Source organism: Myotis myotis, unplaced genomic scaffold (genome assembly GCF_014108235.1).
Source record: "Myotis myotis isolate mMyoMyo1 unplaced genomic scaffold, mMyoMyo1.p scaffold_m19_p_1, whole genome shotgun sequence".
Taxonomy (NCBI): domain Eukaryota; kingdom Metazoa; phylum Chordata; class Mammalia; order Chiroptera; family Vespertilionidae; genus Myotis; species Myotis myotis.
Window position 1 is genome coordinate 146586853 of NW_023416313.1, and position 20422 is coordinate 146607274.

At 42.7% G+C, this 20422-nt stretch overlaps 1 protein-coding gene across 3 annotated transcripts in view; it reads left to right on the forward strand.

Annotated features, from left to right (window-relative positions):
- STXBP6 (syntaxin binding protein 6) overlaps window positions 1–16397 on the forward strand; it is a 266791-nt gene extending 250394 nt beyond the window's left edge. For all 3 annotated transcript variants that reach the window (XM_036354233.1, XM_036354214.1, XM_036354224.1), the window contains exons 5-6: window positions 7251–7408; window positions 13358–16397. In XM_036354233.1, coding sequence (XP_036210126.1) covers window positions 7251–7408; window positions 13358–13381 — 182 coding nt within the window. In that variant the 3' untranslated portion in view covers window positions 13382–16397. The remainder of the gene's footprint in view (window positions 1–7250; window positions 7409–13357) is intronic.
- The last annotated feature ends 4025 nt before the right edge of the window (window positions 16398–20422 follow it).

Below are 20422 nucleotides of genomic sequence, written 5' to 3' on the forward strand. Positions count from 1 at the left end.
ATCGGGCTTCTAGTAGTTGAATAAATTACAATAATGTAATGCAGCTATTATAAACAGTATTTTCAAACAATTTTCACGACATAGGAAAGTACCCACAACAGGATATATATAACTAAATATATAGAGTATGGTTTCAGAAAAGCATATACAGAAAAATACTACAATAAAATGTACCATAAATATAATTTATGATCATCTCTAAGCAATTGAATATGATATAATTTTATTGCCTTTCTGTAATAATGTGTATTCTAAATTTTCTACAGTAAGATTTTTTAACTTATAATAAGGACAGGATGTTTTATTTCATATTATGACTTTTAGAAGTGCATTAGGAATTACAACACTAGTCTTATTGCATATAGTTAATACAGACTGTGTCATTAATCTCATTACAAGGAAATTCCCATGGAGAGTCAGTTCGCACAATGCTATTTGTTTACTGTGTGATTCCTGGCACATTGTTAAATCTCTCTCTCTATGTTGCTGCTCCCAACTGTAAAAATGGGATTTTAAAAGTGATGATATGCCCATCACATTAGGTTGTTATGAGGAGCATATTTTATTAAATGTCTAGAAATAGTAAGATTCAGGCAACTGTCATTTTTGCATTGGATGTATTTATTAAGCTATTTAACTTCTATTATTTTTATACTTTACAGTTGTTTATTTTAAGACTAATAACAACAATATTTTATAAACTTCCTCTTTACTTTTGCTATAGCGAAAACATTTCCTTTTTTGCATTTTGCTGTTGACCTAATTCATTAAATTCCTTGCACAATCTCTAAAGGAGATAGTAAACTTCATTAGACATAGACTAAACCCTTAGCCATTTGTCAAATTTAGAATTTCAGGACCTAGTTAGATCATATGACAGCATTAGTTATGTATCCAACTCTCTGCTAAGGCATGAAGAAATCATAAAAGGGGTGATATATACTGGTACTTGCTGCTTCTCAGTCAACCAACATTTATTAAGTGTCTACTGTGTGCCATGGATTGGGAATCAGAAGTGAGAAAGACAGAGTTTCTGCCCTCAAGGAGATCACCCTAGATATCCAACAATTACATGCAGAAAAATAAATACACCATTTCAAATAGATACACTATGATGTGTGTGCTGGGGGCAGCGAGGGTAGGATGGGCGAGATATGATGAGGTTTCCTAGAAAAGAGGTCTGGAGTGTATTGCAGTATTTAGAGGTAAGTGGGAGGGCTAAGATGAGAAGCAGAGTTCCAGACAGAGGTAGCAGGAAGTACAAAGGCATATAGGTAAAAGAAACATGACACATTTGTGAAAATTTTGGCAAGGTGTGGGATTAGAAAATGCTAGGTAGAAGGGAAAATGGATGGGGTTCCAAGAGAAGACCTGAGAGAGAGAAGCAGAGTACAAGTCTCACTTTTATCTCAAAGTAGTGGGGAGGTGGTAACAGACTTGCCTTTTTAAAAAAATTTCAAATGAAATTTATTGGGGTAACATTGGTTAATAACATTATATAAATTTCAGGTGTACCGCTTTATAATATGACATCTGTATACTCTATTGTGTGCTCACCTCTGTCACCATATATTTGATCCCCTTTATCCTCTTTATTCTCCCTACCCCCTTTTCCTCTGGTAGCTACCATTCTGTTGTTTGTATCTATGAGTTCGTTTGTCTTCTTTGTTTGTTCATTTGTTGCTTTATATCCCACAATGACTGAAACCATACAGTTCTTACACATTTCCATCTAATTTGACTTAACATGATACTCTCAAGATCCATCCATGTTGTCACCAATGTCTCAAATTCCACCATTTTTGTACCTGGGTAGTATTCCATTGCACATACTTTTTATCCATTCATCTGTCAGAGGACACGTAGGACACAAGGGGCAGACATGTTTTCATGTGTTGACTATGGTGAATAATGCTGCAAACAATATAGGGGCACACGTATCTTTATGAGTAAGTATTTTGAAAAAGTTTGGCTAGAAATTTTTGAGAAGAGGGATTGCTGGGTAATATGGTAATGGCATTTTTTCACAAAAAAATAGAACCAAAAAGTGCATTAATTTTGTATAGAACCTCAAAAGACCCTGAATAGCCAAAGAAATTCTGAGGTGGAGGGGTAGGAGGGCAAGCAAACCCCAAAGTCACAGGAATCACACTTCCTGACTTGAAACTATAGTCCAAAGATACAATAATAAAAACACTAGGTATTGGCAGGAAAAATTACACAGACCAATGAAACAGAATTGACAGAGCAGAAATAAACCCACACATATATGGGCAACTAATTTTCAACAAAGGAACCAAAAACATTATGGGAAAAGCAAAGGCTCTTTAATAAATGGTGCTGAGAAAACTGGAAAGCCACATGCAAAAGAATGAAACTAGACTGCTATCTGACACCATATACAAAAATTAATTCAAATGGATTAGGACTTGAATATAAGACCTGAAACAATAGAAACATAGAAGAAAACATAGATGTTAAACTTATGGACCTTGGTCTCAGAGAGATGATTGTGAACTTGACTTCAAAGAAAGGGGAAATAGAAGCAAAAATAAATGAATGGGACTACATCAAACTGAAAAGCTGTACAGCATATATATATATATATATATATATATATATATATATATATATATATAATCAATAACAAAAAAGGTAACAAACTGAATGAGAGGAGATATTTACAAATGATACCTCTGATAAAGGGCTAATCTCCTAAATATATAGAAAACTTATACAACTCAACAAACAGAAAAAGAAACAATCTGATTAAGAAGTGGGTACAGGACCCAAATAGCCACTTTTCCAACACAGACACACAGATGGATAACATATATGTGAAAAAATACTCAGCGTCACTAATTATAAGAAAAATACAAATCAAATCCACAATGAGATGCCACCTCACACCTGTGAGAATGGCTATTATAAATAAGATAAAAAATAATGAGTATTGGAGAAGATGTGGAGAAAAAGGAGCCCTCCCACACCGCTAGTGGGAATGTACTAGTAAATTGGTGCAGTCACTATAGAAAACAGACTTGCCTTTTTAAAAGGGTACTATAAAAGTGTGGAAGACAGACCAGAAAGGTGTAAGGACAGTCATACAAAAGGCTGTCTCTATAACTCTGAACAAGAGGGGAATTGGATCAATACAGAAACAATGAGAATGGTAGAGAGCAGAGAGCTGTGTAGGAGGGGACCTTTAGTTGTATGGGGTGAAAATGAGGGAGGAATCTAGACTTGACTCCCAGACTTCTGAATTGAGAAGCTGGGCAGATAGTGAGGTTAGTCACTGAGCAGGAGAGCCCAAAGGAAAAACAAGTGTGAAGGGAAGGGGAACAAGGTCATGTTTAGACATACTGATTTCAAGATAAGTGTGGGCCACTCACCTGGAGTTGTCCAGTAAGAAAACATACTAAGGATCCGGAGCTCAGCGCACAGTCCAGCTAAGGATAAAAGTTTGGCCATTGAAGCCATGAGCTGGGTAAAATTGTCCCAGAGAGAGTGTGTAGAGTGCATAAGAGAAGATAGCCAATGACAGAATCCTTGAATTACAGCATTAGCAAGAAGAGCTCAGAGAGAAGAAAGTAAGCAAGCAGGAAACCCAAATCAAGAGAATAAAATTCAAGAATTAGGGAATGGTCAATAGAATCAAGTGGTGTCCTCAGGGAATTTATACTCCAGCTTGGAAATCAATGCATCTACAGGTGAGAAAATGAGGTGGAAGAGTCGCCCAGGATTGGACTTGATAAAGCACACCAGAAGGATATGGACAGTTCTCCCAGAGTTGAGGTAAAGGAAAGAATGGAATTGTCCTGAAGCTTGATAAAGGTGATAGGACTTCACTGGGCCTGAAATGTGGATAGAATTGAAACCAAGAGAGGTCATTTCAACTTAGGCAACAAGATTTGTTCAAATCCATCCTCATGCCCCCAAACAACCAAAGATAGACTTTCTATTGATAGTAGTCAACAGTGTCATCTTTGAATAGTGGAGACAGCATTTGGTTCCCTCTTTTAGTTATCACATTTGGACTATTGGTTAAATCATCTGTATAGTAAAAGGCTAATGTGCAAATCCACTGAACAGTGGAATGACTGGTCACTATGACATGCACTGACCCCAGGGGGCAGATACTCAATGCAGGAACTGCCCCGTGGCAGTCAGTGCACTCCCACAGGAGGAGCACAGCTCAGCCAGAAGCCAGGCTCACAGCTAGCGAGCACAGCTGTGGTGGCAGAAGCCTCTTTCGCCTCCACGGCAGCTCTAAGGATGTCCAACTACCAGCTTAGGCTCATGGGGAATGGGCCTAAGCTGTCCATCAGACATCCCCCGAGGGCTCAAGGACTGCAAGAGGGTGCAGGCCAGGCTCAGGGACCCCCAAGTGCATGAATTTTGTGCACCGGGCCTCTAGTCCTATCTAATAAAGAGGGAATATGCTAATTGACCCTCATGCCATCGCAAAGATGGCAGCACCCGCAGCTAATAAGGAGGGAATATGCTAATTGATTGCCTGCCCTCAAAGATGGCAGTGCCCACAGCCAATAAGGAAGGAATATGCTAATTGACTTCCACACTCTCAAGGATGGCGGCACCCACAGCCACAAGATGGTGGCGCCCAGTCCCCTCAATCCCACTGGGGCGGCAAACATGTGGCAAGCCCGGGCCCACCCCCAGGCAGGCCCAGCCACTCCGCGTGCCTGCCTCCAAAGACCCCCAGTCCCCTCAGCCTGCCAGCCACCCAGGGTCGGCCCAAGGCACAGGCAAGCCTCAGATGGCAGCTGCCCAACCGATGCCCAGGGTGCAGGCAAGCCTCAGATGTCAGCTGCCCAGCATCCCAGGGCTACCTGAGGCTCAGGTAACCAGGTGCCGGCTGAGGCTTGTGCTGTCGGCAGTGGCAGCAGCAGAGGATGGGGCGTTGCCTTCCCCTGATTGCCGGGTTGCCTCCCACCCCTGAGGGCTCCCGGACCGTGAGAGGGGGCAGGCTGGGCTGAGGGACGCCCCCTCCAGTGCATGAATTTTCATGCACCAGGCCTCTACTATCATATAAAATAAGATGTAGTGTCACCTGACATCATGTGCAAAATTAACTTTATGGAAGTCATGACAAGAAACAGTATGGTTTGTACATAGCAAGATTATTTCAGAAAGACAGATATATCTGAACTTTGAGAATATCATGAGGGTCAATTCCACTGGGAAAAGACAAGTCCTGGTTATAAACCCTCTTCATTTTGTGAAAGCTACTTATAAAATCCCTTTACTTTAGTGCAGCTATTCCTAGCTGTGAAGTTGCAGATTCTTAGCCCCATTTTTTCCCCTCGCCTCTGGTGACTAAACTGTGGGTAGGTGGAAGGAGGGAGTTCTTCTTGTGCCCTCCCCTACTCCTCACCTTCCAGTCCCTTCTCCATCTTCCTATTCCATCCCAATGGCCTCTTTCTTCTTGAGAACACTTGACTTGCAATGCCACACAGGCAATAACTCTTCATTTACCAAGAGGAATGCCTAGAGGGCAGAAACAGTCAGGCATTACCTGGGGAAATAACCTGTCAAAACCTCTCTTTGCTTATCTGCTTATAATTCTGGCATAGTAGATTGCTTCCCAGAACCAACACACTATCTGCAAAGAGGAAGGTACAGAATAAGGAAAAGTCATTGGAATACCAGGTTTCAGTGTTGGCTGTGTCCCTGGTGACATGATCTTTTATAAGCCACTTAACCTCAACTACTCTCAGCCTTTTCAGGAGAATTTTTGGACAAATGAGAGGATATTTGCGAAAGAGTTTTATGATTGCAAAATGCTATTGAAATGTTAGAAAGTGATAGTAGGCTGTCATCATAGTTATGAGTTAGATGTGAAAGAAAGGGGGACCAAGGTTTCTCCTCCTAAATCTGTTCTGAGGACCTAGACCTTCCATTCCAACCCTTGCATTCAACCAGATTACTCCAGAGCCTCTTCTCTCCTGGTCCCTGTTCATCTGTGCCCATTTATCTTGCCTCGTTGTAGTGCTTGATGCAACTGAGTAATACTAAGTTACCCCCATTCTCCTTCCTTCAATGCTAGTGGAAGCCCTTGAAATCCACCCCAAAAGAAGAAAAATGGTAAACAATTCATGAAGTGCTTCCTCTGGGCAAGGCACTTTCTTCACCTGAGATCATTTTCTACAAACCACAGGCTGTTCCCACAAAGGAGAAATTAGGAAGCCTTTGCAGCTGAGACAAGAGGAAATTACATTTCTATTAAAAGCTGTCTGTGGCTAGATGCATCCATCTCAGGTACAAAGTTAAATGATGTAATAAACTTATTCAAAGACATAAAGCTATTACACTAAATGCCATTAAATAGCTTCCACTTAATGTTAACAAAATGCAGCCATAAATTTCCTTCGGTTGTCATTTTGCAAGATGCTTGTTCTCAGTGTCTTATGCATCTGCCAGTTCTTCACTGTTGAGTTCTGTTTCCAAGTCCTGGCAAGTGGGATGTCAGGGATGCCTAAGCCTTTGAAACATGATGACTTCCAACTTTCTCGGTATCATATCTAGTGAATCTGGGAGTGCTAAGTTCACTAATTCACTGTTTTCTACCTCCAGGCTAAGTGCAGTGTTGAGGCTCCATATTTCATATATTAGAGATCAAAGGCAAGGAGACCCAACCAACAGCGTCACAGCTCAGAGTTCAAGGTTGGGAGGTGACACATCGACTCCAGACTCTGAGGTTGATTCAGAGTTTCTTATGTGGAGCCATACAGTTAGGATGAAGGTTAAAATGGAAGGAGAGAATTGGAAGGAATACAGAGCATTATATCTGGGAAAGTTCTGTGCCCCCACTTTTCCTGTGTTTGTTCACCTAATCCCCAAGGGGAAAGGTGCATAAGATCCGGACATGTCTCATTAAACTGGCCTAATTCCCTGAACTTATCATGATTCCCATTTCCCATTCAAGCCAAGTCCTAAATCCAGGAGGACCCAGTCCCTTTATGCTTCCATAAACAGAATGCCAGGAGAGTGGGAATGAGTGGTGTGTTGGTGATGGGGATGTGAGAGAAGCTCTCAGCATTTGCCCAGGTCCTACAGCCAACAGGTATTTTTCCTGCCAGTGATTCAGTGAGACCCAATCAGAAGAAATGTTGACTTGGTCTTTATATGGTATGGCCTGCCGTGCTCTTAAGGGCTGCTCACCCCTGGCAGGAGGCTGTCACTGTGGTCCAGCTGAGCCAGTTTCTGATGCTCTTGCTGTCCTTCTTCAGGAAACAGCATCCTCCATTCAGCGGCCGATAGCGTGTCCAGTGCCGTGCAGAAAGCGAGCCAGGCCTTGAACGAGCGTGGGGAGCGGTTAGGCCGAGCAGAGGAGAAAACCGAGGACTTGAAGAACAGCGCCCAGCAGTTTGCAGAAACTGCACACAAGGTGGGTCCTGCAGACGGCAGAGGTCTCAGCTCTGGGCTGTCAGAGAGCTTCGGTGCTGAAAAACTTGTTTTCCCTATGTCCCCCATGAGGGCAGATACTAAATCAAGCCTTTTTCCCCCTATACAATTTCCATCTGCTACTTGGTAAGTACCAGAGTCCTGAAAGATTTCTCCTGTCCCTATTTGTTGGGGTATCTCCTTTCTGATTTAGAGATCTTTCTGACATCTTTATCCCTATCGCTGACCTTGGACCTTAGAGAAGTGTGGACCATCTTTAATTCCTGCCCAGAAGTTCAGGGCTCAAGTCTCAGGGAACAGGGTGGGGTGGGAGGAAGAGCTCAGGTCCCAGAACACCCCTCCTCCCTTGGCCTGGGCTGGAAGAGGACTTAGGGCTGCTTGTGCTTACTTTTCCTTGCTGTCTCTTTCCGGTCATGAGCTCAGCATCCTGTGTTCTTATCTTTTCACCGTATGAAATCAAGCTGTCGTCCCAGGGCACGGTGCATCTAAGGGCTGGCCTCCCTCTGCAAGGGGCTGTGGACCTCTAAGGCCGACCTGACCAGCCCAGAGCTGCCTGCAAGATTCCCTCCTGCCTCTGAACCCAAAGAAAAGCATTTCCCAGTGACCGTGACCATGGGTACACACACCCACCACATTCACACACTCACTAAGAATGTGCCTTTTGGAGGGGAAGGGGGAGTTTTTATTGGCAGCTAGCTATCTAAGGCAGTCAGAAACCAAAGGAAAGAGTCCCTGTTGGTCAGACGATAGAGAGGATTGATTTATTGCTCTTCTTGTGTTTAAAATCAGAGCAGTTCTTCTCTGGCTAGTGATTTGAATCTAGGTTGCCAGAAACAACTTCTGCTGATAACTGTTAGCATCTCAGACTCATGATCTGGCCTTACACATATGCTTTTCAGGTGACCTTGTTGGGGAATGTGGGGGTTGATTTGTTTCAACAGAAAACCCCACTTTTGCTGAGGAAACAAGAATAGACAACCTGAAAAATAACAAGAAAAATCTCTCCAGCTGAGCTCAGGCCTGGGGCTCCGGCTGGGACCAGACTGTGGATCCAATTCCAAATGGATGTTTCCTGCCTGCCCTTCCTGCAGCCCCTTTGCACAGACCTATTTCATTGTGTTATCAACTTTCTATCATGACAGGGTCTTACTGAACAGCTGCCTTGGGGGCCCCTTTGGGGTTCCCTGGAGGAGATGTGGGCAGATCTGTTTGAAAATGCAGGCCAGCGCCTCGGCTTGCTGTGGCTGTCACGGAGGGAGCGAGCTCAGATTTATGGTTCACTTGTCCCTTGATCCCTTCTCTAGCCTTCATAATACAGAAATAATGATGAGCTGGAAATGCTAGGATTCCAGCCCCAGCTTCATTTATAGCAACAGCAACTTTAGTGATTTAAATGAAAGGTGGACAGAGGAAGTCTGGAGAAATGGTTAAAGTGTCGATTTGGAGAAGAGAAGGCTAAAGGGAATAATTCGTAATTGTCTTCAAGTCTGGGAAGGGTGATAGTACAAGCGATTCTCTTTTATGTATGACCACACAGAATAGAGCAAGCGATAGTGCACTGATAAAATTCTGCTAAAACAAGAACTTTGGTTAATGATTAAACCATGAACCAGGTTATCAAGGATGTCTGTGAAATTGCACTTCCTAAGGTGGAGGAGACAATACCTGGAGGTCACCGAAGTGGGCGACCCCCTCAGAAGAATTTATACAAACACTGGACTGGATAACATAAGCAGATGGCCGGAATTCTTGGCCCTGGTCACCCTGTTTTCCTGATCCTTTGGCAAAATTTGTTAAGTAATTGGGAAGGCAGTATGTATGGTGTGGTGATTAACATCTTGTGTTTGATTTATCATCTCAGTAATTTACTCATCAGTGACCTTGAGCAAGTGCTTAATTTTTCTAAATTCCAGTTTCTTCATCAGTAAAACATGGCTAATTGATACTAATATCTATCTTATAGGTTACTGAGAGAATTGAATGAATTCCAAACTATAAATCTATTAACCCAATACATGGCACATATAAATCTAAATTAATATCCTATATAATAAAAGGCTAGTATACAAATTGTCCCCTCGACTGAGAGTTTGACCAGGAGTTTGACCAGGGGGCGGGGCTGGCTGGCCAACCACCCGAGGCCCCTCTGATCGGGCCAGGCAAACCCCACCTATGCATGATTTGTGCACTGGGCCTCTATTTTGTTGTAATTATGTCCATAACAATGGTTTCTGCTGACCCTGCCCTATGTGGTTGCATAATGAGCGCAGTATGGTGGGGAAAGGGGGGTGTAGGAATGGGCTTGAGGATCCTAACACAGGGATGGGAGGGGTTAGAGGGGAAGATGTTGTATCCTCCAAAGGAGGGAGGGAGGGCCTCCTGCTACATGCTGATGCTTTCTAAACACAGAGCAGCCCTTGAAGAAGAATCCACCAGAAGAGAAACCAACTAGCCCACCAAAGGCAAAAGAGCCTCTAGCTTTAACCACTGGGAGGATCCATGCCAGCCAGTGACATCCCCTCCTGTGGATGGTCTGAGGAGGAGAGGGATGGGCTGCTAGTGTCTGTCGAGGGAGTGTGAGGAGACACTGTTGGGGCCAAACTGGGATGTGTGCTTATGAATCACCGCCATTGGCAGTATTCCTAACGAGGAGACTGGCCTCTTTAGATAGGGTGTGGCTGTTTTCCTGGAGACTAGAGCTTTCTGATTTGAACCCAGTGGTATAGGCTGACCATGAAGATGTCCTTTCACTGGTCAGAACCCTCCAGGCTGCCTGGTGAGGAGAGAGTTCGGAGGTGGAAGCCAGGCATTCCAGCCCCCAGACACGTGTGGCTGTGCTGACTCAGGAAGAGCAGCTGTACTTACAAGTCGAGACTCAGTGCCACGTGAGAGCCCCGAGCAGAGAAAGGCAATTCCAGGCGACAGTTCTTCGTGTTTCCTGGTTGAACAGGGGCAGCACCTCTGGCTGGAGAGTATGGCCTGCCCTTTAGATTGCAGGAGGAGAGGATCTCCGGCTTTCTCGCTTTCCCCGGTACTCCTGCAATGACCCAGGTATGCCAGCTAGTGGATCACCTTTGCATGACCCTGCTATCAAGATGTGTGGCTGTTTGTGTTCTGTAGAGCAGATGGAAAATGCCCCCGCAGCCCCTCTCCCCCAGCTCAGTCAGCCTGGCTTGGGGAAGTGGAGTTCCTTACTGAGCTGTGGGCCAGGTACAGTCTCAGCCCTTAGGAAAGTGCAGCTCAGCCACGGAACAGACCTGCTCACTGTCCCTGCCCCAAAAGCACAACGTTGCAGTGTGGGCAGCACTCTGAGGCCTGCCGGGCAGTGAGTCAGCAGGCGAGAGCGGGACCCACACCCAGGCATCCTCGGATGACATTTCTCGAGGAAAGGAAGGGTGATCCGCCCTGTTTTGCACAAGCCTAATTTGTGGGGGAGGGAGTGGTCAGTGGCATCTGCCTCACTGGCTGCTTGTGTCCTTACTCTGTGCTTACTTTGGGTCTCTGGGCCAGAAGGGACCTCAAAAGTCCAGGCCTCTTAAAGATTCCCCCAGTATGAGTAATGATTTATTATTATTATTATTATTATTATTATTATTATTTGGGGGTGGTAGTTTGCACGGCTTTAAAAGAGAAAGCTTTCCATGACATAGTAAGAAAATAAAATATATCAAAAGGATATTTTAAACTCCCCTTCTATAGGAACTCTGACTTCTAAATGGATCCATCGCATTTGAGTTGGAGATGATATTTATAGGCATGAGGTACAAAGCAGTTGTGATTTTAGAGCTCAAGGTCATATCAGGGAAGCAACAGTACCCTGCCTTCCATATTCTAGCTCCCAAGCAATTAAAAAAAAAAATCTAGGTAGCACGGAAAGGATGCCGCTTTCTGACTTTCTGCAAAAACACCTCAAATAGCAGAATGTCCAATCCAGTTGTATTTCTGCAAAGCTGAGCTGGCTACACCCGCCTGACTGGGACTCCGTTTGTGCAGGTCCAGACGCACTGAAGTGGTAACCAGGGCCTGGGAGCAGCAGCCCCATCACTGCTAAAGATTACTGACTGGGTGAATTGGCATAAGCCCTCTAGTTGAAGGTTAACAGCTCAGTGAATGAGAGGACAGCAGCATTGATCAAATATTTATGATTGTTATTCATTATGCACAACACTTAACAGCTCTATATTGATATGAATGGTCCACCCACGTTGCTAAATAATGCACAAACACTGGAAGACAGAGCAAGACATGGGGCCATACAGCAGAGGGGCTCACAGTGTGGCTGGGGAATAGGATGCACTGGAGCAGGGGTGGGCAAACTTTTTGACTCGAGGGCCACAATGGGTTCTTAAACTGGACCGGAGGGCCGGAACAAAAGCATGGATGGAGTGTTTGTGTGAACTAATATAAATTCAAAGTAAACATCATTACATAAAAGGGCACGGTCTTTTTTTTTTTTTTTTAGTTTTATTCATTTCAAACGGGCCAGATCCGGCCCTCGGGCCGTAGTTTGCCCACGGCTGCACTGGAGGGAGAGCCTTGGCCCTGCCACTTCCATCCCCCATGTTTCCATGAACTCTTTGAGGTCAGGAGTTATAAGCCACCTTCATCCTTCATGGCAAAAACCCACAGCACTTGGCACACAGCCTGACTTCACCACACTGCCTGACAGTTGACTGACTATTGCCATCAGCACTGCAGAAGGCCTGTGGGGAGGTCTTGCAGAGATTAGCAACATGAGGCCTCGGTTCACAGTCCCCTCCCCAAGTCACATGCTGACTTGGCCCGGGTGCAGCAGCTGCAAGAGAAATGTTGGCGCTGCTCTTGCAGGTGACCTACCTGAGGTGGTAGCCCCAAGTTATCACTTCTTTGTTGGAGACATCAAGAAGGGGAAGGGGAACCTAGGATTGATTGCCCTGCATTACACTGGGGAAATGTATCTTCGACATCTTCCAGTGTAATGCAGAGCACCTCTGGGTGGAATCAGAAGGGTTTCCCTTGCTATGTCTTCAAGGACTGAGCCCCTGGTCATGATGCAGATGACAGAACTTTCTATAAAGTTATTTCCTACATAGAATTGCCTGCTCTTTGCTCAAAGAGCAAATTCTCAATCTGCCACCTACCCCCAGTCGCTCCCGCCCCAAATTCAGGGATTAATCCCTTATATCAGACTCTGTACATATGAAGAATTACAATTCAGTCTTAATTCTGCCTTCTGGTTTCCTTGGAAAGAATCTGTCTGAGAAAAGCAATGTCAGATTTAATTTTATGTTCATACCTGCCTACACTTCCTTAAATATATCATTAAGGGCTCCAGCTGGGTCAGGGAAGATGTTGAATGATATGGTGTCCCCATTTATAAAGATCTAACATTTCAATAAACCACATTCCTCCATCTGGATTTGGTCTGTTGTTCAGCGCTAACATGGTTTAATCAAGTGCTTTGGACTTGGTTGAATGTCCTGGTTGGATATTGAGTGGATATTATTGAAAATTGCTTCTCTGTCATTATTGATTGCAATGCTTTAGGAGATATCAGTAAATACTTACCTTTGAAGAGTCTAGGGTTTCCTGGATTACTAGTTGCCCAGGAGCCCAGAGGCCTTTCTTCGTCTACCCCACCTGTTCCTCGGGTGGGTCTCTCATTCTACCTGGCATTGGCTTTTCCACTGTTTCTTCAGTGGGATGAGGGAACATCACATAGCGGTCTCCCTCACCTGGCCACGTACACTCACTGGGTGACGAGGAGTAACAAATCCAGTGCTCCATGGACGATTTGGGGAAACGATGCACATTCACTATATAGATGCCAATGTGTATGGGACTGGTGATAACCCAGCAAGCAGAATCGTGGTGCTGCTTCTCATCGTGGGCGTGGGGACAGAACTCATTGAACTCCTGCTGCCTAATAACTCCCTTTTCTCTGTCTCCTTAGCTTGCCATGAAGCACAAATGTTGAGGAACTAACTGCCTATCCTGGTGAGCCTCTGAAGAGAAATGGAAGAGTTTGTTTGCTCAGCAGTTTTTTCAAGAATTCCGGACCTCCACTTGCTTCTTTTTTTCCAATAATATGCGGACATTTAGGGGTTTTGTTTTTCTTTTGAAGATGTTAGTATGAAAAAAGATGTTTGTTTATATCTCTCCCTCATGATCTTGCTAAAAATGCTGCAATAGCAACAGTTTCATTTTGGTTTTGCTTTTTTCCACTGTGTGTGTGTGTGTGTGTGTGTGTGTGTTTCCTTTTTTAAACTTTTTTTTGTGGTAGTTTGAATGTGAAATTTGGACTAACTGATATATTGAGCTGGGTCTAAACTGGCATCATGTATTTTTTTCCCCTGATATTAAACAGGAAGACATTTTAAAATGGTGACATCAGATGTTATTGTTCCTGGATGGAAATAAAAGTAAAGCCATGATTGGTTTCACTCAGTCTCCTAGCTACTCTTAATTTGAAGGTTAAGGTGCTATATCCTGAGAAATAAATCTGTATTATGAAAAACAATTGGATTTATCAGGGGAAACAGCAGTCTTAGATTTTGCTTTTTATGTAGTAATCTTTTGCATGAGCCATCACCAGCATTCAAAAAAACAAATCAGAATCACAGATAGAAATCTCCTTTCTGAGGTACAGTTTAAATACCTGGTTCTAGGCTGATTATTTGAAACTATCAAATGAAGGATAAAACTTTGAGGTTAAAGACCGAAGAAAAAACCTATTTAAAAACCTCTGTGCATTATTTATGGCTGGGTTTTTTTGTTTGTTTGTTTTTTGTCATTGTCCCAAACTCCAGTAGCTGGTATTGAAAAGAGCTTGGATGTTTATCAAGAATTGATTTGTCCAGATAAAGGTCTATGTAACTGGTAATGTGAAAAGATGTTACATTTAAAATGTTTTCTTTTTACAAAGTCATGTCTATCTTAAAGATACCCTCACACTGTCCTTGGGAAATGGCCTTCAGTTTCCTGGTATCTGATTTTTGGAAGTGTTGATGTTGTTATTGCTACTTATTTACTGTAATTTTCAGTATGGGTTTCTAGACAAATTGCATTTCACGGCAATTGCAGCTTGCCAGGTCTGACATAAAACAGCACCATCGTGAAGCCTGGAAGAAGTTGGTTCACACATATGATTTTGAATTACTTGAGGTAGTACTGGGTTTAGAGCTTGGGCGTCTTTCTTAGAGGGTTAAAATGCCAAACATGAAAGCCTTGCTTTGTCTTCCTGAAACAGGAGGCAAGCTGCACATTCAGACACATTGCCAGCCTCCCACTGCAGCACAATGATTTTTAAGCTGCCTGAATCTTCAGGACCCTTTCTGTCCCTTCCTACCATGGAGCCAATTGAGTCCACGTGTATTGTAGCCTCTTACATAGCAGTATAAGATGACTTTTGGATTATTTATGCTGATTTCAATAGCTTAAGTTCTCCTGATAGAGAACTTCCCAGGGAGATAGAACATTGGGCTATTGGAGAAAAAAATTATCTTATACAGTATGTGTCAAAAGGGAGATGGGGTTTGCTGTAGACAAATTTCTGAATCCTCTTAGGGAGATGATCCAATTCTAAAAAACTCTCTGTAAAATTTATATTGTAAACTATAGAAGTTTACTATAATATTTTGTACTTTTCTTTTGGTGCCAAAAATGTTTAAAGAAATAAGAAGTTTTCTATCTGAGAAGTACCATTAGAAGCATTTATAATTTTTAAGAAAAGCCCAAAATATCACTCCAAAAAGATTTTGCTTGCAGACCTCGTTTCAGACACACACACATAATCATTTTCCCAAATTGGATTCTAGCTTTAGAGGTAGATAGTTGGTATAAATAATTGAAAGGGTAAATCTAGAACACCCTGACAATAAGCCAAACTCAAAAATACAATTTGTTGCCAACTAACAACAGTGTTTGCGGAGCTGCTTCTGAAGTAGCAGAGGATGAGGTCACAAGCATACTGTGAAATTTGAGATTCTTCCTTCCTGCTCAAATTGTGTTATTTACTCTTCATAAATATAAGTATTCCACATCTTTCCCTTTCCTCACTCTCTGTTTATCCTTTAGGCTTGTGTCTTATTGGAAATAGCCTGGATTAGAAGAAGACACCTATCTGAATTAGCTTTCTCTATTGATTTGCTTCTTGGCTGTGGACATGACCTTGACTTCCCCATGTCAAAGTCATAAGTAGGGTTCCATCCCTCAGAGAGGCCAGAAGAGCAATCCCTGCCCCTCCTCAACCTCTTGAACTCTTGCACAGGAGCCTGTGATGACACATATCCTTTTGTAGAAGGTGCTGTAATACAAAGTATTAATAAAATCTAACCTAGAGAAAATTGCTAAAAACTCACATTATTTGGGACCAATTAATTTGGCTAACCTTGCTAGAAGACATTTAATTTCTGTTTGTTTCATTTCTGCACTTCGCTATGAGTTTTCGGGATATTGTGTTTTTGTGAAGGACTTCTTAAATTGTATTGACAACTCATAAAGAAATGAAATTTCCCAGTGTTATTAGTTCCTGGAATGTAGCCGTAGTAGTCTTCACTAGTATTATTAGGTATCTGTGTACAGGAAGTATACAGTTATTCAGGTTAAGTTTCATATTAAAAATGTATTTGTAAAATGTAACAGGATCAGTAGTTAGCATTTTTTAAGCTCTGAAAAAAAAAATAAAGAGTATGTGTTAGACTTCAAATTACAGTGAAATTCGTCTTAATAATACTTTTGTGGCTAGCAAAGGTTGTGCATTTATGTAAAAATATTTACAGAATGCCCTAAATATGGGGTATTAAAGATAGATTTCTCTTTCAGTTTTAGAATTGTGGCACTCCTGAAGTCTGTTGTGCAGTTCATTCTTCAGATGTTCTCTAAGATGTCAAATATAATTTTTGTTTCTTTTAGAGACAAGTAACACCTGCTCATGATTCACTATGACAACACACCCTAATTTTGTCATTAAATATTTTAACTCTGTGATGAAAGTTTGTTTCTCTCAGTTATTTATAAAATCTGTATAAACACAAATAGGTAGGCATCATTGTACTGTTGATGCTAATGGGAAGATCTTGTGTGCCTACAGGAGACCAAAGAGCTAGGATTAGCATTAGGGTAAAGTTGCATAGCATTATGATAATGAGATTCTATCCAGCAAGAGTTAAATATTTTTTATTCTCATGGGCAAAGCAATTAAGCCAATTAATAGTTATCTTTCTGCTGATGTTAATGTTATGCTCAACTCAAGTACTTATTATAGCATGCACCCTCATTCAACAGACTAGTTTCATGCCTTGTTAAACTGGAAAGGAGACTTGGTCAAGTCTTCTTTCCAATTGATCAAATTATGTCAATTTATTTTTATGGAAAAGTAAATGCAACTTATTTCATCACCCCATTTGTTTTCAAGGGAACTGACTTAGGTGACTACTGTAGTATAATAGCCATCTCTGGATTGGCATGGAGACTTGGTAAAGCAGTCAGGACTTTGAAATATTTCCTGGAAGGACTGCAAGTAGAAGGGAAAACTATAGTCTCTACTTTTCAGAAAAATAAAGAATGGATAGATGGTTTAGCTAGATGAGGACCCCACCTTAAGTTAATTATGTAATTGTGAATTAATTATAAACCAACTGCCTTGGAAAGGTGACCTTTTTTCTTAATATAATTTTTATTTGTTAGTAATTACATCACAACCAACTTTCAAATTTTATAGGAGGAGGAACATGACAAGTGTTTTTAGAAAAATCAATGGTGCCTTTTCCCCTTATGGTCAGTGAGAAAAACTATTGGCATCATAATAATCATCCTCTGCGTAAACAAGTGGATTATAGTTAAGGGCGGGATAGAAGTAGAAGGGGGAGAAAAATACTAGAAATAAATTTGAAACAGAATTGCAAATGTTTGAATGTTATTGTTTTGAACCCCAATATTGTTATTGTTATCAAACTAGTGTTTGCAGTGAAGGAAGGGAGTACTTTATTATAGAACTAGAGGCCTGGTGCACGAATTTGTGTACTAGGGGGGTCCCTGGGCCTGGGCTGTGGTATCAGGCCAAAACTGGCTCTCCAACATTCCCCAAGGGGTCCAAGATTGTGAGAGGGTGCAGGCCAGGCTGAGGGACCCCATCAGTGTATGATCGGGGCTGGGGAGGGACGCGGGAGGTTGGCCAGCTGGGGAGGGTCCACGGGAGGGCTTCAAGGTGTGTCCAGCCTGTCTCGCTCAGTCCCAATCAGCTGGACCCCAGCAGCAAGCTAACCTACCAGTTGGAACATCTGCCCTCTGGTGGTCAGTGCACATCATAGCGACTGGTCAACTGGTAGACTGCCCCCTGGTGGTCAATGCACATCATAGCGAGCAGTTGAGTGGCCTTAGTATACCATTAGCATATTATGCTTTGATTGGTTGAACAGATGACCAGACACTTAGCATATTAGGCTTTTATTATATAGAATTGGCCACTCCAAAGTATGAGTGAATTCCTGCACTGAAAGACTGTACTCTCTGATGGTGTGTAGGTTTCAAATTATATAGGGTAAAATCACAAGACACCATTAGTTAGGGGTTCCAGGTCATGAGCTGACATAGGATAATAAATAATTTCTTCAAGTCTTGAGGATAGCTCTGAGGTCAGCTCCAGAGTCCCTCTGTCTGATTTCATGGAAAAAATAGTCAGGGGTCCACCTTAGGGCTCAGGAGCTGAAATATAACCTAAGTCAAATGTTATCATTAGCTTGCCATACGTCCTTTTGACCATAAGTCAGGTCTGGGCTATTGTCTTCTGGTGCCTTAGGGGTAAAGGATTATCAATGGGAAAGCCTAGGTCTATGAGATGAAATAGGGACAAAGAGGAAGAAATGATTTCTAAAGTTACAGTCACAAATTAAAATCATGAGGACCCTCAGTTTCATTATTTCCTGTTGATTCTGTTCTGTGTGCCTCTTCACTTGCCATGGGTGAGCCTGGATGGGAGCTTATTAACATGTGCACACAGCTGGCCTCAAGGAAAGGGCTGTGCTTCTGGATGCCCTGAAGTCACTTTGTGACATCTTCTTGCCAGTATGAACATGGTTAGGCAGCTGACAGTATTTCCAGGGGCCCATAAAACTGGAAAATGCCACAGGTGGACTATTACCAGAGTATGAGAAATGTAAAGACTTGAAACTTGAGAAAGGTAAAGACTTGAGACATGAGAAACTCCCGGCTCCTGGAACTCTTAGAATTTTCTAAGAGTTGAGAATGGGGAAAAGTGTCTTTTGTTATGTTAATAAGTTTACTTTTGGGATGTACCTACAGATTGAGTTCTGGTTGCCCATGGAACCAACCACATGATTAGAGGGTTGGAACTTCCAGCCCCAGAACCCCACATCTCTGGGGAAGGGAGAGGGGCTGAAAGGTTCAATCAATTGTCAATGGCCAATGATTAATCAATCATGACCATGTAACAAAGCCCCCATAAAAACTGAAGAAGATGAGGTTTGGAGAACTTCTGAGTTGGTGAACCTGTGTAGATGCAAGGAGAGTGGTGTGCCTGGAGAGGGCCTGGAAGCACCTTGCCTTCTCCCCATTCCTTGCCCTATGCATCTCTTCCATCAGGCTGTTCCTGCATTATGTCTTTTCACAATAGACCAATGATTAAGTAACATATTTCTCTGAGTGCTGTGAACCTTTCTAGCAAATTCATAATATCCAAACATGGGGTTGTAGGAACCTCTGATTTATAACCAGTCAGTCAGAAGTAAAGATGACAACCTGGATTTGCGACCGGCATTCTGAGATGGAGGGGTTTGTTGGAACCTCCAGTCTTGGCCACTTGGTCAGAAACAAAGGTAACCTGGGCTTCTGTTTGGCATCTGAAATGTATATTGGGGGGTGGGGCAATCTTGTAGGACTGAACCCTCAGCCTGTGGAATGTGAGACTCTATCTCCAGTAGGTACTGTCAGAATTGGGCTGAATGCTCTGACACCCTGCTGGTGTCTGAGAATCATTTGTTGCTGTGGGGAAGCCCCCACCCCCACATGGTAGAATTGGGTCCACCCACAAGGCAAGTCTTACTTTATTTCTCTAAATGTGAATGGACTAACAGTCCTCTTTTAACAAGATGGTGCAAAAGAGGGATTTTCTTTTGGTTTATGTTTTGATAATCCAGAAATTATGTATGAAAAGATTTGGTATAGTGAGAGCCAGCCTGACACAAAATTGATCATCATCTATACCTCCCCCAACCCAACCTTTTGAGCGGTCACCTTTCTCCCTTTTGTGCCCTTCTTGCTTTCTGGCTTTTCTTAAATCCTGTTTTAGCTACTCTTCCAAGGTTTTACCTACACATAGCAGCTTAGGGAGTTCTTCTATCCTTGCTGTGGCTTGTCAGTCACTTTGGGGAGCTTTTAGAAATGCATACATTTTATTCCCAAATTTGCCTTCTTGGTGTCCCTGTCATCTTGGTAAAAATTACTCCTGAAGTCCCTGAATGGTGGGGCACTTGGCTTCCCTAGATGATTGGCAAACTTAAATAAAATTAAAGCTGTCAAGGAAATTAAGCATAATGTGCATTTAAGCTCTATGACTGCTATCATGTAACCTTCTGCCTTGACGCCCATTTTACTTTCTCCTTTGAGCTTGATCTGGTGCCTCAGCATTTCCTGCATCATAGTTTCTCTTCCCACCCCGCCCAGAAGTTTTCTATCACGTTTTCTTATTTCTGCTGGTGGGCAATGAGCCTGGGCATAGCAGGTCTGCAGGGGCTGGGTCTGCCTCTGGTGGCCCATCCACTGGGCACTGCTGGGCGTGGGTTGTTGACAAAGCTGCCTGGCCTCCCTCAGTGCTCCAGGAGCCAGTGGATGGCCACAGGAGACTCCAAGTCCTCTGCTGAGGCATGTGGCCACTGCTCTCACATTGCATCTACTGGACATTTTAAAGGCTATTGATCTTCATGATAAAGTGAAGATTTTTTTAATAGAATATATATAGTTTTTCTTGTCCTCATGTGCTTAATCAGCTCAAGTCAAGGAT